Source organism: Callorhinus ursinus, unplaced genomic scaffold (genome assembly GCF_003265705.2).
Source record: "Callorhinus ursinus isolate GAN/ISIS: 27379988/994484 unplaced genomic scaffold, GSC_fseal_2.0 scaffold102, whole genome shotgun sequence".
Classification (NCBI taxonomy): Eukaryota; Metazoa; Chordata; class Mammalia; order Carnivora; family Otariidae; genus Callorhinus; species Callorhinus ursinus.
In genome coordinates this window covers 521,839-539,935 of record NW_027397164.1, presented here as the reverse complement: position 1 = coordinate 539,935, position 18,097 = coordinate 521,839, and the positions used below count along the sequence as shown (strand labels likewise).

The following is an 18,097-nucleotide window of genomic DNA, read 5'->3' as shown; positions in this document are numbered from 1 at the left end:
CCGTACATCTTATTGTATAAGATCAGCTAAATCTAAGATCAGCCCACGTCTGCCACCTCCCCTTCCCTGTGCTCCCCAACCTGAGGGCAGGAGGCCCCTTTGCCGTCCTCCCTGCCTGGCCAAAGCCGGCTGGGAAGATGGGCCGCAGGAACCATGGCTACCGTGTCCTTGGTTGGCCAGCTCCGCTGGGGCTCCCGATAGGAGGGTGAGGTCATCCAGTCCAGGGAGAGGACAGGTGTCCCTGGCTCCATGCCTAGAGTTGGGGGCAAGGAGGGGCCGGGAGGGGGCTCCAAAATAGCAACCGTGACATCAGGAAGGGGGAGGGGGACCCAGACCCAGGAATAACCAGGCTATTAAAAGGCTCCAGTGAGGTCAGGGGGCCAAGTGGGATCTCTGTACCAGTGGGAGGCACAACCTGAGGAGGAGGGATGAGCCAGCAGTGGGCAGGGTAGGCGGGCGTCCCCAGTCCTTGTGGTGCACTAGCCCAAGGTCCCGTCAGGGCCCCAGGAGTATGGGCTGCTGTGCCAGGCCTGGAGCTGGGAGGGAAGGGCTGGCTCCTGGCAGCTTCGTGAGTCTTTATTAGAGGGGTGTCAGCCTCGTGTCTGTTTCTCCCGGGGTGCTGGGGGTCATCTTACCTGTTCATGGAAACCCTGGGGTAGCTTCATGTGTTCCTTTGTGTAGGAGGCAGTGGGCTGTGGTGGTTAGCACTCAGACTGGAGCCTCAGACATCCCGGCCTTACCATTTAAGCAGCCGTATGACCTAGAGTGAGTGACTGCATCTCTCTGCCTCAGTTTCCCCACCTGCACCTATCTCCTGAGGTCATCGTGCAGAGTAAACGAGGTGACGTATGTGCTGCTGCTGGCGTCGCACCTGGCACATTGCCAGGGAGGAGCTGCGTGTGCTCCCACAGTGGGCAGGTGCTCCCTGGTCCCCTTCCGTGGTTAGGGCCAAGGCCTGTCCGGGAAGACTCCCCCTGCTCCCTAGAAGGAAGCTGAGCAGCCCCTGGAGGCGACACCCCGAGTGGGTAGGAGGGAGCTGCCATTGAGCTGCTGCTCAGGGGTCTCCCTTCTGGTTGAGGGGGTGGGGAGGCACCTTCCAGCTCTGAGGGAGGACGGAAGTTAAATCAACTTCCATCTGGCTGTTAGGAGGACTCCAGGGAAGATGTGAGGTTAGGCCAGGTGGCCCTGTCTGCCACCCTCTCCCAGACCCTTCTGGTTTCTTTACCTGCTCTGATGGCGAGAGGGAATGTAAGAGATGGAATCTGGCTTTTGGGTCTCCAGCCCCTCGCCTGCCAAGAATAGCACCAGAGCTGCTCTCAGACACATGGGTGCTCTGGCCTGTGCCCTTCCCCGGCCCAGCCTCTGGCCACCCGGCTCTGTGGCCTTGGCCCTGAGTGCAGGCCCTCCCCTGTTCCCATCCCCCTGCCTGGCGCTTCCTCCTGGGGTGGAACGCGCCTCCCCCCCCCCCATGGGGCCTCCGCCAGGCCCGGGCTCCTGGCAGCCGGCCGGCGGCTCCCTGAGCATGCTCCACCTATTTATAGCCAGGGCCCTCCCCCAACTGCTATTTCAGTCTCCTGCCAGCTGCCGGCGGCTCACTCGGGAAGGAGGAGCAGGGAGCCAGGCCCAGAGCTGTCACCCAGGGCTGGGAGGGAACACAGAGAGCCCGCCTGCCTGCTGAGCTCCCCTTCCTGTCCCCTGAGCGCGCAGCCATATACCCCAGCTCCTGGGAGCTGGGGAAAGGCCAGCGGTCCGATGCCCTTCTAGAAGAGAGCTGGGCCTGTAGCCCTGGGGCCTCCTGGCTCCTCCTGCTGCCAGGAGTGCCCAGGCCGGATGAGACGCCTCCCCATAGCCCGGGTCCCAGCGGCAGTGGCCTAAGGGAGCCCCTGAGCAGTGAGGGCCCCGCCCGACCACCTTTCCTTTGGCTGACTCGCGCCTCCGGCGGCCCCCTCCCTGGCATGCTGCTGGTGCCCAAGGCTCAGGGGCTCGTGGAGATGCTGCAGACCATCTATGAGACGGAATCCTGTTTCTCAGCAGATGGGATGTCAGGCCGGGAACCATCCTTGGAAATCCTGCCTCGGACCCCTCTACACGGCATCCCTGTGGCAGGTAAGTGCCTCGGTGTCCCCACTTGCCCTCTGGGGCATCCTTGTCCCTGGGGCTGAGCATCTGGCTCCAAGCATCGCCCAGGTGGGGTCCTGCCTAGATCTTTGTGGAGGGTTTTGTTGAGAATATGGGTGGTCAGGGGTGCCATGCTCACTGAGGTGGGCTTCCCTGCTCTCCATGGCCCGAACCTGCCTTCCCGCCATGCCCTGCAGCTGCACTCTGCTGCAGTCTTGAGTCTCTTTGGCCTCTGGCAGGGTCGACATAAGCTGCTGGGGGCTGTGGATTACTGAAGGATCCTGGCCTAGTTGGCACTGTGGTCGGAGGAGAGGAAGTGGGTCAGTGACCTGCCTCCCAGTGGCCCGCTCCCCAGGTCTGGGCAGGGGACTAAGCCGCAGCTGTGTGTCCGCAAAAAATAAAGGCTACCCCAGCTCCTCCGGCTGGGTCCTTGGGGGCACATGGCTTCTGCAAGTCCCTGCTCAGGAGTTCCTGGGGGATCAGATGCGATGCGGTTGTGGTAGGGGTAGGTGGAGGCTGGCAGCTGGGATGCCGGGGATCCTGGCTTCCGTAGCTCCATCTCTCCTTCCCTGAAGCCTTGGTTTCATCCCATCTCATGCTGCTGAAGGAATGTTACTCCGCTTCATTTGGGCTTGAGGACCCCCTAGTCCTGCCCCCTTCTCAGCAGGGACATTTTTGGCTCTTGGCTGGGGGTGGGGTCCCCCAGAGCTGGGCCACGCCCTCCCTCCCTCCCAGGAACCTGTTGGCAGCATCAGGCCTTTCTGGCACAGCCTTCCCACCGGGCCGGCACCACAAGATGCTTCTTCGAGGGAGGGGCCTGCTGGAGCCATGCCCGCTTGGCCCCTCCTGACAGTGGCTGGGTGCTTGGGTGTGGGTGTCTGTGTGGCTATATATTGGGAGTCTTTGCCTCTGGATACGTGGGTGTGGGTCCCAAGCTTTGGATTAGAAGCGGGGAGCTGTGTGCCTACGCAGGTACCTGTGACTTGGCTCTAAGCCACCCAGTGATAAGGTTGCAGTGGACTAGGGTATGTCAGAGGGTGGATGTTTTGGGATGTTTTGGAAAATCCTTGGAATAAGGCCTGCCATCTGCCTGGGCAGTGATGCCAACAGAGTCTCCTAGGGTAGGGGCATAACGCTAGGAGCCAGCCCTGCAGGCCTGCCCATACAGGCCCCTGGGTTGGGGGCCTAACCTTGGGGGCTGGCTGTGCAGGAGACTGACCCCGTCCCCCGGGAGGAAGTGTAAACCCAGAGGACTGCTCTAGCCCTGGTCTGGTGGAGCTGGTGGCTCTCTGAGGACCCTGCCTGCTGACCCCTGCCCCGAAGCCTCTGAGAGTCAGGCTGGTCCCCTGGAGGGCAAAGGACTGACTGTGGAGCATTGCTTGCAGGCCGCTCTCCCCCATCAGGCAGATGCCACATCGGGCCACCCATCCTGCCCTTTCCCCCCTGCTGCCCCTTGCCTCCAGGCAGCGTCTGGCAACTGGCCTGAAGTTGCCTCCACAGCATGTTCTCTTACCTTCTTTCAAGTTAGACCGCAGAACCCTTGCAGGCTGGAACCCTGCTGCTGTCATCCCTTCCCTAAGGCTGCCTGTCTCTGCACAGACCTCCCCCATGCCAGCCCCTCTCTCCAGATCCCCGTGCCCCCCCCAGACCTCCCCTGCGCCAGCCCCTCTCTCCAGATCCCCGTGCCCCCCCAGACCTCCCCTGCACCAGCCCCTCTCTCCAGATCCCCGTGCTGCCCCGGTCTAGCCTTCTGATCAGCGGTGTGGTCCATGCTGGCAAGAGGGAGGCGTGAGTCACCTCAGCGGCTCGGGGAGAGGGCTAAGAATGTTCCCCCTGCGCAGCTCTGATGCTGAGTCTGTGACGCGACCGGGGACAGATATAGGCCTGGAGCTCGGCTGCCTTGTTTTTTTTTTTTTTTTTTTGGACTCTGGAATGTAAATAGATGTTTCAAATAGAAACGCTTTAACCTTTGGGTTAAAAAAAAAATCCATCCCGGATAAACACGGCCATGAGGGCCCAGGCAGCCTGGTGTTCCCCCCCCACCCCCCTCCCGCCTCCTCTCCCCATCTCTTGATCAGTTTCCAGACAGGATGCAGAAGCCTGTGGCTAAAAAAGCAGGTGTCCAGGGATGCTTCTTGGGCAGCAGTGTGTGTCGCCAGGCCTCCCCAGCCCGAGGGGTTGGGGAATGGGGCTTTCTGGGATGGCTGTCTACCCTGGACTCTGCCTGCTCCGCCAGCAAGTCTTTGGAACCCTATTTTAGGGCCATCCTTTGCTCCCTGGGCTGTCTGGTGCATGGCCATTCTGCAGCACTGTGCCTGGCGCATGGATGAATGAAGGTTGCTTTGAAGGGGCTGGTGTCCAGGGCTGAGGTCAGGATTCCTGGGTTCTATTCTGGGGCTTGGCCCTCTGGGTCAACAGACAGATATGGTGAGTTGCCCCAGTGGGTGAGCCAGAGCCTTGGCAGGGGGAGCCCATGGGGGCTGCAGGGCATTCTGTGCTGTCCCTGCTTGATGAGGGGAACCAGTCACCGCTTCTCATAGGGCCATAGGGGTGTTCCTTGATGGATGGGGTCTCTGCTTGGCTTCTCCACAACAGCCCAGCACAAAGTGGGCACCCGCCCATCCTTTAGGCCGTGTTGTGGCTTGGGGAGCCTTGGAGCCCGAGCTCCTGTGTGGGATTCCCAAGGACTCAGCGCTGGGGGATCCCCTCTTTCCCTTCTGTGGGCCCTGGATTCCCCTGTGGCCCGGACTGGGCAGTGCTGATTCTTGGGCATTGTGCAGGATCTTATAAGCAGACATGGAGGAGGAGTCTCCTTCCCCCAGTGAGGGAGGGTGTGAATCCTGCTTGTGCCAGGAAGGGATGCTGTGGATGCTGGGAAGTGCCATGGGGTTTGGGTTTGGTATTGGGGTTTCCCCTGGATATTCTCATTCATGTTCTTCAGACCATTCCGAGCTTGGCCGGGCATGTAGGTGTGTAGGTGTAGGGGTAAGGTAGGAAGGGCGAGGCACTAAAAATGTCCTCAGTGACGAGGGTATCAGGGGCTTTCCTTACCTTGTCTCTTGTAGGAAGGTATGATTAGCCATGCTTTACAGTTGAGAAGGATCAGAGAGGTTAAGAAACTTGCCCAAGGTCACAGGGTAGGTGACGGCTGTGATTCGGATTTAGGTCTATGTGTCGGGCTACTGCTAACCCACACCAGCATTCCTTTGTGCACGTTGTTTAGAGGTGGCCCTTCTTCCGGGTGGATACATCTTCATGCCAGAGCACGTGGCTCAGCCCTTGGAGCATGGGCTCGATTTTAGCCCCAACTTGCCCCTTTGGTTGGGTGCCCTTGTGTAGCATACAGTCTGCACGACTTTTCTGTGCGCCTCCTGAGTGTGTGCTCCTCAAGAATAGAGACCAGCCTGGCTTTGGGGGGAGGAGGCTCCTGAGCTCTCTCGTTTTCTGTGACTAGTGGGGACCCCTTGGTCCCTCCCTGCAGGGAAATCAGGGGAGAAGGGGGCTCAGGCACGAAGTTGAACACTCCATCCCGTCCAGACCGCCTCCCCTGGCCCCCGTCCCCTCCTCCATCCCCTCTTCTTGGTTTTGAGACCCTCAGCTGTCCCTTCCCTGCTGCACAGCTGCCGGAGAGGAAATCAGATTAACTGTGTCCACACACACACAGCTGTAACAGCTGTCAGGTTGGCGGCAGAAATGAGTACAGCCAGCCCGGGGACACAATGAGAAAGAAAGTTCTCAAGCTTTCAGTTGTATCAGAATTGGTTTTTTTTTTTTTTTTTTAAAGACTATTTATTTATTTATTTATTTGACACAGAGAGAGAGAGAGAGAGAGAGAGAGAGAGAGGACAAGTAGGCAGAGCAGCGGGCAGAGGGCAAGGGAGAAGCAGGCTTCCCTCTGAGTGGGGAGCCCGATGGCGGGGCTCGATCCCAGGACGCCGGGATCATGACCTGAGCTGAAGGCAGACACTTAACCGACTGAACCACCCAGGCGCCCCTCTATCAGAATTGTTAAGGGAACATATATTAAAGTGCAGAGCGCCAAGCCTTGGCCCCCGTTGAAGGGTTCAGATTCTATAGGGCAGCCCAGGAACCAGCATTTTTGACACGTTTCCGGTGACTGATGTGAGTAGACTCAGACTGTGCTTGGAATAAGGGCTGTGTGGACAGAAGTCCTGTGGACGGGGTCATGGGGCCTTGCAGCCTGCCAGTGGACATCACCAACAGCCCTGGAAGGCCTGGGAGGGCTCTGGGGCTCCTCGGAGCAGGGTGGACTGGGGAGGGAGGAAAGCTGTCGCCCCAGTCAGAGGCAAACCCAGCCCCCAGCAGCCTGGCGGTCTGCAGAGGGAGGGTGTCTTGAGACGCTGGGCAGCAGGTGTCTAAACCCCAGCTGGGGTGGGGGATTATGGCAAGCGGCCAGGTGGGCAGGTGGGCAGGGCGCCCTGCTGGATGCTCAGGGCTGGGTTGCACTGCCCTGGGGCCCCTGCTGTCCACCCCAGGTGTGGAGCGACCAGTCCCGGCAACAGCTGCAGCCTTTGAATGAGCAGTATGCCTTTTTGCTGCCTCTCGCTTGGTGCCCCAGTGTTTCCTGGAAATGGCTGGGCTGGGGGAAATGAGTCTGTTTCTCCTCCAGATAGCATGAGATCAGTGAGTAAATCTCTCTTCATCAGTAAGACGCTTCGTGCCTTTCACCAGGCCTCTGCACCCCCTAGGCTTAAGGTCCTTCAGAGGCATGGTCTGCTTCAAGGTTTCTGGGGGTTCTAACAACCCAGCCCCCTTCTCCCCTGTGCTCCTGGGCTCTGGTGTGCTGGGGGCCAACTGGATGCCCTGTCTTGATCCCTGCATCCTTCATGCAGAGTTTGGCTCCTCACTCCATCATGCAGGAGCAGCCCTCATGGTTTCTTCTCGTGTTTTTTTTTTTAGTGGGAGGCTGGTAGAGTCAGAAGACCCTGAGTAAGCCCTAGCTCCTCTGCCTCCTTTCCAGATGATGTGGGACAGGTGTCTTTCCTCTGTGGCATGATGGGCTTGGGACGTTGAGTTGCTGATCTGCAGGCCCTTCCTGCGCTGACATTCCAAGAGCCCCTGGCGTCAATTGCACGTTGCTTCTGCCTTTCAAGAAGAGGGGCCCAGGAAGATGTGGATGGTACTGGGGAGAGAGCTGGCACAATGAGGTTGGAGCCCAGAGAAGACTCTGACTGCTTGGGGCCCCGAGAGCAGGGAGTGAAACTTGTGTGCATCTGTGCTAAGTAATGCTTCTGAGGGGCCGGAGGGTTGCCACGGCTGTGGGCTGTGCCGCAGGGGACAGAGCAGCTGTTCTTGGGGGTAGCGAGGCAGGAGAGACAGCCTGGATGTGCTGTGGTTGGGAGGAGGCTGTTCACAGAGATTGCTTCCCGAGTGCTGGGCTCTAGCTGCCAGCCACTCCAGTGTGTGTTTCGTGGGGCCCACGGGCCGGGCTTTGATCGGGACAGGACCGTAGAGCGACCTTGGAGCAGTCTGAAACCAGAGAGCTAAGGCCTCCCTCTGGCAGAGGTGTGAGCTTGGAGTAGTTCTAAGTAATTTTTTTTTTTTTTTAAGATTTTATTTATTTGAGAGAGAGAGGGAGAGAGAACATATGTGTGGGGGGAGGGGCAGAGGGAGAGGGAAAGGGTCAAGCAGACTCCCTGCTGAGCCGGGAGCCTGACGTGGGGGCTCAATCCCAGGAGCTGGAGATCATGACTCGAGCCAAAGGCAGACGCCCAACCAACTAAGCCCCCCAGGCGCCCCGAGTTTTAAGTATTTTATTTCACGCACTTTAGAAACATTCTGAGAAGTGGTCCAGAGTCTTCAGTAGACTGCCAGAGGGGTCCGGGACACACACAAATCTCAGGAGCCATTAGTAATAGCCCTGACTAGCCACCCCTGAGAGCTTCCTGGGCCCAGGGCCGAGCTCCCCTGCGAGTCCTCTCCTGAGCTTGAAAGCTCTGGGAGGAAGGTACTAGTCTTACTCCCATTTCCCAGATGCCTGCACAGAGCACAGGCAGGTGCTTGGTGCCTTGCGCTAGGAAGTGGTGCAGCCTGACTTGAACCCTGGCATCCTCTGACTCCAGAGCCGTGGCTCTTAACTATTATGTGATGTCTGTTCGCTTGCATTACATGAGGAGCTGTGAAAATTGCTAGGTGAGAGTCCTCCCCAGCTTGCACATGGGGAAATACTGTCTGAATTGTGGTAGAACCTGTTGAGCCTAAATCGGCCTCACTAGTCACGTAAGAGCCCAGAAATAGATCATGGGAAACCGTCCTTGATGGGGAGGGGTCATCGGCGTCATAGGGAGGAGTGTGAAATGCTGTTCCCTGCCTCCTTCCAAAATCCCTCAAGGCCGAGAAAGGGACAAGCTCCTTTTCCCATTCTCCAGAGGGACAGAACGAGGTCATTAGACGTTTAAGGAAGCTGCTGACCACTCAGCCTGCTGAGGGAACTGCTTGGGGCTCGGGTGCTGGTTTGGAAGGCGCTGCCCTCCCGGGTGGGCTGCCAACATGTTGTTCTCCAGAGGGGCCAGTTATCCAGGTTGGCCAGTGTGGAGGGCCCGGGGTGCCCTGTGGTGGAGCCAGGCTACTTAGCTTAGTGTTCAGAGGGTGTGAGTCCCTGCCGGTTAGCTGGTGGGATCTTCTGCATAGCAGCCTAAGAAGTTTGGTTTCCACGAGTCTGTGCAGAGAGGGGGCTGAGACAGGTGATCTCAAAGGCCTTTTATGCTCTCCCCTCTTTCAATAGGGGAGTTCCTTCGACCCAGGGCTTATCTGCAGAGGCCTTATTTTTTTGTCCTGTGTAGATGTTCCAAACAGCTCAGTGCACCCCTCTCTCATACTCTGTGTACCCTGGATCCCTTCCTTCCCCCGCTAGCCGTCTGTGGCTGGTGGCTCCTGGGAGTGGGGTCTTTGAAGAGCTGAGCCTTAAGTTTTTTAGGTCTGTTGGGCAGGTCTACATACTGTGCTGGCCCCTTCCATCTCGGGCTTCTCCGGGGGCAGGGGGAAGAAAGGTACTGTTTCCTTGCTGCCAGGGTTTGGGGCACGGGGATTCTGGAACCGGTGATTTCTCCACTTGAGGGCTCTGAGCCGGGGCATGCTTACAGTATGTTCAGAGCAGGGGGAAGGCTTGGCCTTGCCCTTGGGCAGCCAGATTTGTTTTTTATTTTGAACCCTTGTTCCTAAAGGTGCTGCTAAAACCTGCTCTTCATGTCCCAGAACTCCTGCTTGGGGGCAGCAGCCCTTTGTCTGGACACTCTTTCTAGTCTAAGGCTGTGCTGGTGGCCGTTCCAGAGGTTGTCCCGTCAGCACCTGCCTTGTCTCCACCTGAGGAGCCGGGCTATCTATCCCTGGTCATGCTGTCCAAAGAATCCGTGATGGGAGCCCCCACTGGGCTGATGGGGTTCACAGAGAGGTGGGCGGCCCAAGCATCCTCACTGAGGTTTTGGCACTGCCCAGGTGGGCCCATGAGGCTGGGCAGGGTGGCCCCTTGTGAGCCAGAGCCTGGTATGCGTGAGGCCACTCCAGAAATACACAGCCCTGCCCACTCAACTGCCTGAGCTGGGGCTTCTCCACGGAGGCAGTGTGAGTCAGTCTTGCAGAAGGCCGGAGGACGGCATGATATTGCTGCTTTTTCCTAAGGCCACCACTCCCAGGAGGAAGGGGCAGAGTCCCGCAGGAGTAGAGTCTGGAGCAGAGTAGACCCGGACCCTTGCGTCCTCCCTCTCTAGGAGATGACTGTGTTGGCCATCTGACTTCCTCTCTGTTCTCTACAGCTCTCTGTCAGAGGGAGGCATGGGGGCGGGGGTAGGACGCAGGGCCTTGCCCTCCTACCTGACCCCTCTCCTGGCCTTTCAGGGGGCTCTTTGCTAGCTGGAGTTCTCAGCCTTTCCTCTTAGGGAGCGGTGCCCCTTAGCCTACTCTCTTCCTTTTTCAGAAGTCCTCCCACCTTCTTGGTCCACCAGGAGGCGGTCGAGAGCCTCCTTCTATCTTGACACACCCATTTCTCCTTCCAGGTGCTTGGTTCTAATGGCGGCCCCTACCACCTGCCCTGCTCGCGCCAAGCTGGCAGAGGGCACAGATCCTCTGGGGGCTGCGAGGCGGCCAGGCTGTAGGTTTTGTGTCCAGGGGCCTTCATTCAGGAGGCTCTGTGCCTCCCCCACACCCTCTCCCTGACTCCAGCTGCTCAGCCGGCACCCCTTCCTCTTAGAGGCAGCTTGTGACCTGGCAGCCCCCTGGGCTGCTGCATTCTATCCGGGCCCCACAGAGCCTGTGGGCTACTCTTCCCTCGTTGGCTGTGCTTCCCGCTTGCATGGGAATGAGGCTGGGGTGGCGGAGCCCACGGGCCGTCCTGCCACCCGCATAGCAATGGGGCTGTGGCTCCTGCTGCCACTGGGGCCTAGCTTCTCTGCCGTGGCGGCAGCTGTGTGGGAGCGCGGCGGGGGGGTGGGGGGTAGGGGGGACAGCCCCTGAGCCTCAGCCCGTGCCCTCTCCGCAGGGCTTCTGCAAGGGAAGCTAGCAGTGCCGGCGGCAGTGGCATCCCGAGCCGGGTTATCTGCTGGGAGCCGGGAGCACTTGGACCCCTGCCCTTCCCTGGGCGGGCAGGCTGGCAGGCATCCGGCTCCTGCAGCCCAGCACTGCCGGGAGCAGCAGGTTGAAGCCTGGCCTCTTGGCTAAGCGGGCCGAGTGCCATGGGCCAAGCCAGCCCTGCCGAGGAATAGATAACTCTCCAGCCAGCCTGGGACTTTGTTGAGCGTTTCCAGGGCTGGGGAGACCTGAGGCTGGCTGCTGGCTCCTTGCTGTCACTCTGCTTTGCACCCTGGATGGGGTCGGCCATCTCCAGAAAAGCCTCTTTGCAGGCCCTTTCCAAGGGCCCTTCCTCCTGGTACCGGGGGAAGACGTGGGCTGGGAGGGAAAGTGAGTGATGTGTGTGTGTGTCTGTGTATGTAGCCCCACCCTCCTGGCCACATCTGGCCACTCCTGCAGATGTGGCTCTGGCCTCGTGGCCACAGAGTCGTCAGTGTGGCTCGCGGGCAAACCACAGAGGAATGTGCCTAGCAGTGCTGGGCGGAAAGGGGCTGGTGGGAACCGAGCTATTCTGCTCAGGCTTTACCTCCCCCGCCCCCCCCCCCCCCCCCCCCCCCCCCCCCCCCCGCAGTGGGTCCCAGAGGCCGTATTCTGGCAGGAGGGTCGTAGCTGGGCCTTAGCCTTCGGCAGGCCTGGCCCCTGCCTGGGTGACACTCATTCAGTGTGGGTCCCCTGGAAAGATCCAGGCCCATTGACTACACAGGGTGTGGAAGCCTCTCTAGCTCAGCCCTCCATCCCCTCCCAGCTCCCTGTCCGCTTCCAGTGAGGGTCCATGATGGGGGCCTGGGCAGGGAGCTCTGCGCACCAGGGCAGGAGACACTGGTCACCACCAGGATGTTGGGGTCCTTCCTTCTCCAGGCCCAGGCTGGAGTGGGCTGCCTTGCCATGGGAAGGTCTTCCCAGCTCCCTGTGGCCTCCCTGGGCTGGAGTGAGAAAAGTGAGGGCTTTCTTTGGAGAAAGAAATGGAGAAGAAACAAGGTGGGTTGGCCCTGCCTCTCTCGCTTCCTCCTTTCCAGGCCTTGGGTAGCTTGCCTTCCCCTTTCTGCTGGAGTAGGGAGGCTCTGTGGAGTGTGGGCTGGGCTTGGGGCTCCCTGACGGTGTGCTGTTTGCCTGGTTGCCCTGGCAACCACAGGGCAGTGGTGGGGAGTGACATTCAGGGACCAGAGGACAGTAGACAGGGATCAAGAGGTCGAGACCCATGCTTCCCATGAACCCCTGGGAACGTTTACCTCTCCCTGGGGCTCCTGAGCCCATTGTCCACATGGGAGCCTGGACCCAAGATCTTGGGACCCAGCAGGCCCCTCCAACCCCTTTCCCCTTCCGAGCCGGTACTCCCTGAGACTGGAGTTCTGAGATCTCTGCCTGAGCTCCAGCCTCCGCCCCCCCCCCCCAATGCCGCTACCCTTCTTCCTGTCTGATTCCCTTTCCTTTCCTGTCTCCTCCTCCCACCTCCTCCCTGCGCCCGCCCGCCCATTCTCTCGTTTCCCCTCCCCCCAGGCACAGCTGCTGTTTGGCTCACTCTATATATAGCGGCATTTTCAGGGTAATTACAATAAAACTGTTGAAAGGAGATAATCCAGCAAAGGAAGCAGAGTCTGACTCCCAGCCCCCTCCTTTCCCTGGTCTGGTGCGGCCCTGCACCCCTTTCCCTGAGGCCTGCTGCTCCCACCCCGCCCCCCACCCCCATTCTCACAGCCTCGCCTTTGGGCCCCATCTGCCCCAGCTGGGTGTGGGACAGAGAGAAGGGGAGAGGCGAGGGTAGGGGTGTCCAGAGGGTCCCCACAGGTCTCTCCTGGGGGTTTATTAAGGGCCCTGGCTGCCAGCCCCCTCAGTGCTAGAACCAACCTCTGCTTCAGTTTCTCTTCTAGGACAGGCTTCTGGGCAGGGAATGTGTGATGTTGAGAGGTGGGGAGGAGGCATGGGAAGGACAGTGGTTAGAAGCCTAGAGTTTGGATTCACATTCGGTTCTTTGATCACCTGGCTGTATGTCTATGGCCATGTACTTGAACTTTTCTGAAGCTCGGTTTCCTTGTCAGGAAAGTAATTCCTGTAAAAGGCCCAGTGGTGGTAACGATCAATGACAGTATCGGGTGTTGAACATTCACAGTCTTCCAGAGATTGTGCTTCATGCTTATGCATACTTTGGTTTTTTTCTTTTCTTTTTGTTTCAAAGAGTTATTTATTTATTTTAGAGAGAGAGAGAGAGAGAGAGAGCAAGCGTGCGCGCTTGAAGTGGGGGAGGGAGAGAGGGAGAAGCAGACTCCCCACTGAGTGCGGAGCCCGATGCGGGGCTCGATCTCGCGACCCCGAGATCAAGACTTGAGCCAAACCAAGAGTCGGATGCTTAACCGACTGCGCCACCCGGGTGCCCCGGCTTGTGCATGTTTTTTTACTGAAGTTCCTGGCTTTGACCGTGTCAGTTGAGACAGAATGTGGTTCTGCGGAGCGGAGGGACTTGACGGCCCCCTCGCGCGCTGCTCTTGTGGGTCTGGTGGTCATGCCTGGTAGCTTGCCGGACCCCCAGCTGGGCTGCCAGGGCGCAGTGGTGTCGACGCTGAGCTCCCTGACGCCGGTCTCTTGCCCCCGCAGTGGAGGTGAAGCCGGTGCTGCCCGGAGCCATGCCCAGCGCCGCGGGGGGCGGGGGGGGAGGCAGCCCCAGCCCCGCGGAGCTGCGGGGGGCTCTGGCAGGCCCCGTGGACCCCGCGCTGAGGGAGCAGCAGCTGCAGCAGGAGCTCCTGGCCCTGAAGCAGCAGCAGCAGCTGCAGAAGCAGCTCCTGTTCGCCGAGTTCCAGAAACAGCACGACCACCTGACACGGCAGCATGAGGTCCAGCTGCAGAAGCACCTCAAGGTGAGCGAGGGGGGCGCGGGGGGCCGCCCTGACCTCCGACCCCCGCCCGGGCCTGGCTCACCCTCCCCCCGGCCCCCCACCCACCCGCCCCGCCCCTGCAGCAGCAGCAGGAGATGCTGGCGGCCAAGAGGCAGCAGGAGCTGGAGCGGCAGCGGGAGCAGCAGCGGCAGGAAGAGCTGGAGAAGCAGCGGCTGGAGCAGCAGCTGCTCGTCCTGCGAAACAAGGAGAAGAGCAAAGAGAGTAAGGCCTGGGCCTCCTGCCCCCGTCCCCCCAGCAGCGGGCTCCCGGCCCCCGGTACCTAGGTCAGCCATGCCCCTGTCCCGCAGGTGCCATCGCCAGCACTGAGGTGAAGCTGAGGCTCCAGGAATTCCTTCTGTCGAAGTCGAAGGAGCCCACGCCAGGCGGCCTCAACCATTCCCTCCCACAGCATCCCAAATGCTGGTAATGGCCCGTGGCAGGCGTGGGTCACATGGGCGTCCTGCTCAGGGGCTTGCCTGGCAGCAGGACGGCAGGGGGCTCCTGGCCCACATGGACAGGCCCCCGCAGTCTCTCTTAGGGGATGAAACTCCCACCCCTGGCTTCTCTCCTTGCTTCCCTCCCCAGGACCCATTTCCTGTCCCTTGATGCAGTGGCCCTTTCCTCATTGTTGATAGCTAGGTGGCAGGTCCCGCTGGCTGGGTAATAACCTAGATCTGTTTCCATCCCTACCCCACACCCCCAGGGGAGCCCACCATGCTTCTTTGGACCAGAGTTCCCCTCCCCAGAGTGGCCCCCCTGGGACGCCTCCCTCCTACAAACTGCCTTTGCTTGGGCCCTATGACAGCCGCGATGACTTCCCCCTCCGCAAAACAGGTGTGTAGTGCCCAGCCTGGCTTTCCAGAATATGGCTCCTTGGAGGTTAAGGGTGGGAATGTGGAGGGGCCAGGCTATGGGGAGGTGTGTGCCTATTCGTGTGGATGCCTCTGAGCCCGGGCTACCTTCTTTCTCCCCAGCCTCCGAACCCAACTTGAAAGTGCGTTCGAGGCTAAAGCAGAAGGTGGCTGAGCGGAGAAGTAGTCCCCTCCTGCGTCGCAAGGATGGGACAGTCATTAGCACCTTTAAGAAGAGAGCTGTTGAGATCACCGGTGCTGGGCCTGGGGGTAAGGGCTCCTTCCTCTCTTGTTCCTGTTCTGAGGTCCTGGGAGTGGGGGGTGGCTCTGAGCATGCCCAGGTGACAGCCAGTTCTCCCATAGTGTCGTCCGTGTGTAACAGCGCGCCAGGCTCCGGCCCCAGCTCTCCCAACAGCTCCCACAGCACCATTGCTGAGAATGGCTTTACTGGCTCAGTCCCCAACATCCCCACCGAGGTACAGGCCTGCTGAGGGCTGGGCGGGCGGGCCAAGCTCCTCCGTTTCCCTTGGAAGAAGGAAGGCAGCTCCTTCCTGTCTGTCTTGCTGAGAGTATCCAGCAGGGACCTCCCTGCCCATGTGGACAGGCTAGAGGGACCTGTTGCCTTTCAGTGGGCTTTGTCCCATGGGCCTCTGAAGGACCGTGATCTCTCAGTACCCCCCAGGTGGGGCTCGGTGTGGGGAGCGGGGAGCGAGGCACCATTCAGAGCCCTCGGCCCCAGGTGGCCCCCCTTTGCCTGTTCTCATGCCTGGTCTCTCCCAACTGCTCCCTAGATGCTCCCCCAGCACCGGGCCCTCCCTCTGGACAGCTCCCCCAACCAGTTCAGCCTCTACACGTCTCCCTCTCTGCCCAACATCTCCCTAGGGCTGCAGGCCACAGTCACTGTCACCAACTCACACCTCACCGTAAGTATGGGCTGCATGCCTCATCCTGCCTCTGGTATGTTGAGGTCTGTGGTCCTGGATGCCTCACAAAGCCCTGAGGGAGATCAGATGGCCTTCGTCAGAGCAGGGGTGGTGGGGGTGTGGGGGGTGTGGGGTGGGCAGAGGATAGGTGAGGGATGCTGACCCAAAATTGGCAGGACTGGAGACAGATTCAGCCCCTCCCTCATCTCCCTCTCCCTTCCCCACCCCAGGCCTCCCCGAAGCTGTCAACGCAGCAGGAGGCCGAGAGGCAGGCCCTCCAGTCCCTGCGGCAGGGTGGTGCACTGACGGGCAAGTTCATGAGCACATCCTCCATCCCTGGCTGCTTGCTGGGCGTGGCGCTGGAGGGCGACACCGGCCCCCACGGGCATGCCTCCCTGCTGCAGCACGTGCTGCTGCTGGAGCAGGCTCGGCAGCAGAGCACCCTCATTGCTGGTGAGCGGGCGGGCTGCTGTGCAAGGGGGGTGGGTGTCGGGCCCCTCTTCTGAGGCCACCAGGCCACCGTCAGGGAGTAGCCAGGGACACTCTCCAGCTCTATCACAGCTCCCCTCCAGGGCATCATTGACTTTTTCTTCCCTGTCCTACAGACATGATTGAGTACCTACAGCCTACCAGATGCTGGTCTCCTGTTCCCGAGCAGTGCTGTCCAGCAGACCTACAACACTGAGCCACATTTGTAACTTAAAGTTTTCTAGAGCCACATTAAAAAATGTAAAATGGGGCTGGCTCCACCTGGCTGGCTCAGCTGGTAGAGCATGTGACTCTTGATCTCGGGCGGGGTTGTGAGTTTGAGCCCCATGTTGGGTGTAGAGATTACTTAAAAATAAAATCTTTAAAAAAAAACATGAAAAGAAACTGGTGAAATTAACTTTAATAACATGTTTAACTCAACAGATCTGGAATATTGTCATTTTTAAAAAGATTTTATTTATTTGTGAGAGAGAGAGAGAGAGAGAGCACGAGGGGGGGAGGGTCAGGAGGAGAAGCAGACTCCCCACTGAGCAGGGAGCCTGATGTGGGACTTGATCCTGGGACTCCAGAATAATGACCTGAGCCAAAGGCAGTCAGTCGCTTAACCCACTGAGCCACCCAGGTGCCCTGGAATATTGTCATTTCAACATATAATCAATATAGAGTTACCAGTGAGATATTTTGTGTTTCATACTGTCTTTGAAATCCAGTGTATATTTCACACTTAGAGCACTTCTCAATTTATTTATAATTTTTATTTTAAAGATTTTATTTACTTATTTATTTTTTAAGATTTTATTTATTCATTTGGGGGAGAGAGAGTGCGCACAAGCAGAGTAGGGGGCAGAGTGAGAAGCAGACTCCCCACTGAGCAGGGAGCCTGATATGGAGCTCGATCCCAGGGATCATGACCTGAGCCAAAGGCAGACGCTTAGCTGACTGAGCCATACAGGCGCCCCTTATTTATTTATTTATTTATTTATTTATAAATTTTATTTATTTATTTTTAAAGATTTTATTTGTCAGAGAGCACAAGCAGGGGGTGTGGCAGGCAGAGGGAGATCAGACTCCCCGCTGAGCAAGGAGCCTGATGGGGGACTCAATCCCAGGACGCTGGGATCATGAACCGAGCCGAAGGCAGATACTTAACTGACTGAGCCACCCAGGCATCCTTATTTATTTTAGAGAGAAAGAACGCAAGCGGGAGAGGGAGAGGGATAAGTAGACTCTGTGCTGAGCACGGAGCCCAACGTGGGGCTTGGTCTCATGACCCCGAGATCTTGACCTGAACCAAGATCAAGAGTCGGACAGATGCTCAACTGAGTGAGCCACCCAGGCATCCCCATCTCAATTTAGGCTGCATTTCAAGTGCTCAGTAGTTAATGTGGCTGGCATCTCTGGAACTGGGCAGCATAGCTTTGGACAGTCAGACCTTAAGCAGCTGGTGGCATCAGAAGAGGTTCTGCTTGAAAGATAACACGACCCTGGCCCCCAGGCTTCCCCACCTGATGGCATCCATGTCTGTGATCAGGGAGGTCTTGTTGGAATTGGGGAAAACTAGTCATTGTTTACCTACATGAGAGCCTAAGACTACGTGTGGAATCATAAGGGGATCAAAGGGAGAGAGTGGTGAATCCAGGAAGGCTTGCTGGAAGCGGTGACTTTGAGCCACAGGACTGTTCCACTGTGGGGAGGAGGAAGAATGGGGCTCAGGTTTGGGAGCCGGGTGCCCTGGGCCCCTGCAAGGTTTTTCCTGATTATGTAGGTGATGGTGTTCTAGGAGGGGGAGAATCCCGGGGTAGGATCGGGGTGCCCGGTGCCCTGACAGTGATGGTTACTCCCCTCCTCCCACCACACAGTGCCACTCCACGGGCAGTCCCCGCTGGTGACAGGTGAACGTGTGGCCACCAGCATGCGGACAGTGGGCAAGCTCCCGCGGCACCGGCCGTTGAGCCGCACTCAGTCGTCCCCGCTGCCCCAGAGCCCCCAGGCCCTGCAGCAGCTTGTCATGCAGCAGCAGCACCAGCAGTTCCTGGAGAAACAGAAGCAACAGCAGCTGCAGCTGGGCAAGGTGAGCTGGGAGCAGCCAAAGGCCAGGGCGGTGCCGGGGGCCGGGCAGAGCAGGGCACCGGGCTGGCAGCGACGGAGCGGGGGCGGCTGACACCCTAGGCTATACCCCAGGCTCCATCTGCTCTGACATAGCACCTTGCCTCCTGGAGAAGCTCTGTGTGGGCTGGCCGGCTGCCAGGGGGAGGCCAGGGATGGC

At 59.0% G+C, this 18,097-nt stretch overlaps 1 protein-coding gene across 6 annotated transcripts in view; it reads left to right on the top strand.

The window, feature by feature from the left end:
* The window catches only part of HDAC5 (histone deacetylase 5), a 36,433-nt gene that overhangs the window by 10,749 nt on the left and 7,587 nt on the right, over positions 1 to 18,097 (top strand). Inside the window, exons 3-13 of one of the 6 annotated variants that reach the window (XM_073889186.1) lie at positions 682 to 765; positions 2,035 to 2,106; positions 13,291 to 13,550; positions 13,652 to 13,790; positions 13,877 to 13,991; positions 14,272 to 14,402; positions 14,543 to 14,689; positions 14,783 to 14,895; positions 15,211 to 15,342; positions 15,573 to 15,795; positions 17,691 to 17,902. In XM_073889186.1, coding sequence (XP_073745287.1) covers positions 2,040 to 2,106; positions 13,291 to 13,550; positions 13,652 to 13,790; positions 13,877 to 13,991; positions 14,272 to 14,402; positions 14,543 to 14,689; positions 14,783 to 14,895; positions 15,211 to 15,342; positions 15,573 to 15,795; positions 17,691 to 17,902 — 1,539 coding nt within the window. In that variant the 5' untranslated portion in view covers positions 682 to 765; positions 2,035 to 2,039. Of the gene's footprint in view, positions 1 to 681; positions 842 to 1,940; positions 2,107 to 11,561; positions 11,680 to 13,290; positions 13,551 to 13,651; positions 13,791 to 13,876; positions 13,992 to 14,271; positions 14,403 to 14,542; positions 14,690 to 14,782; positions 14,896 to 15,210; positions 15,343 to 15,572; positions 15,796 to 17,690; positions 17,903 to 18,097 lie in introns of those variants that run through there. The other 5 variants (XM_073889185.1, XM_073889184.1, XM_073889183.1 and 2 more) reach the window with 5 other exon arrangements.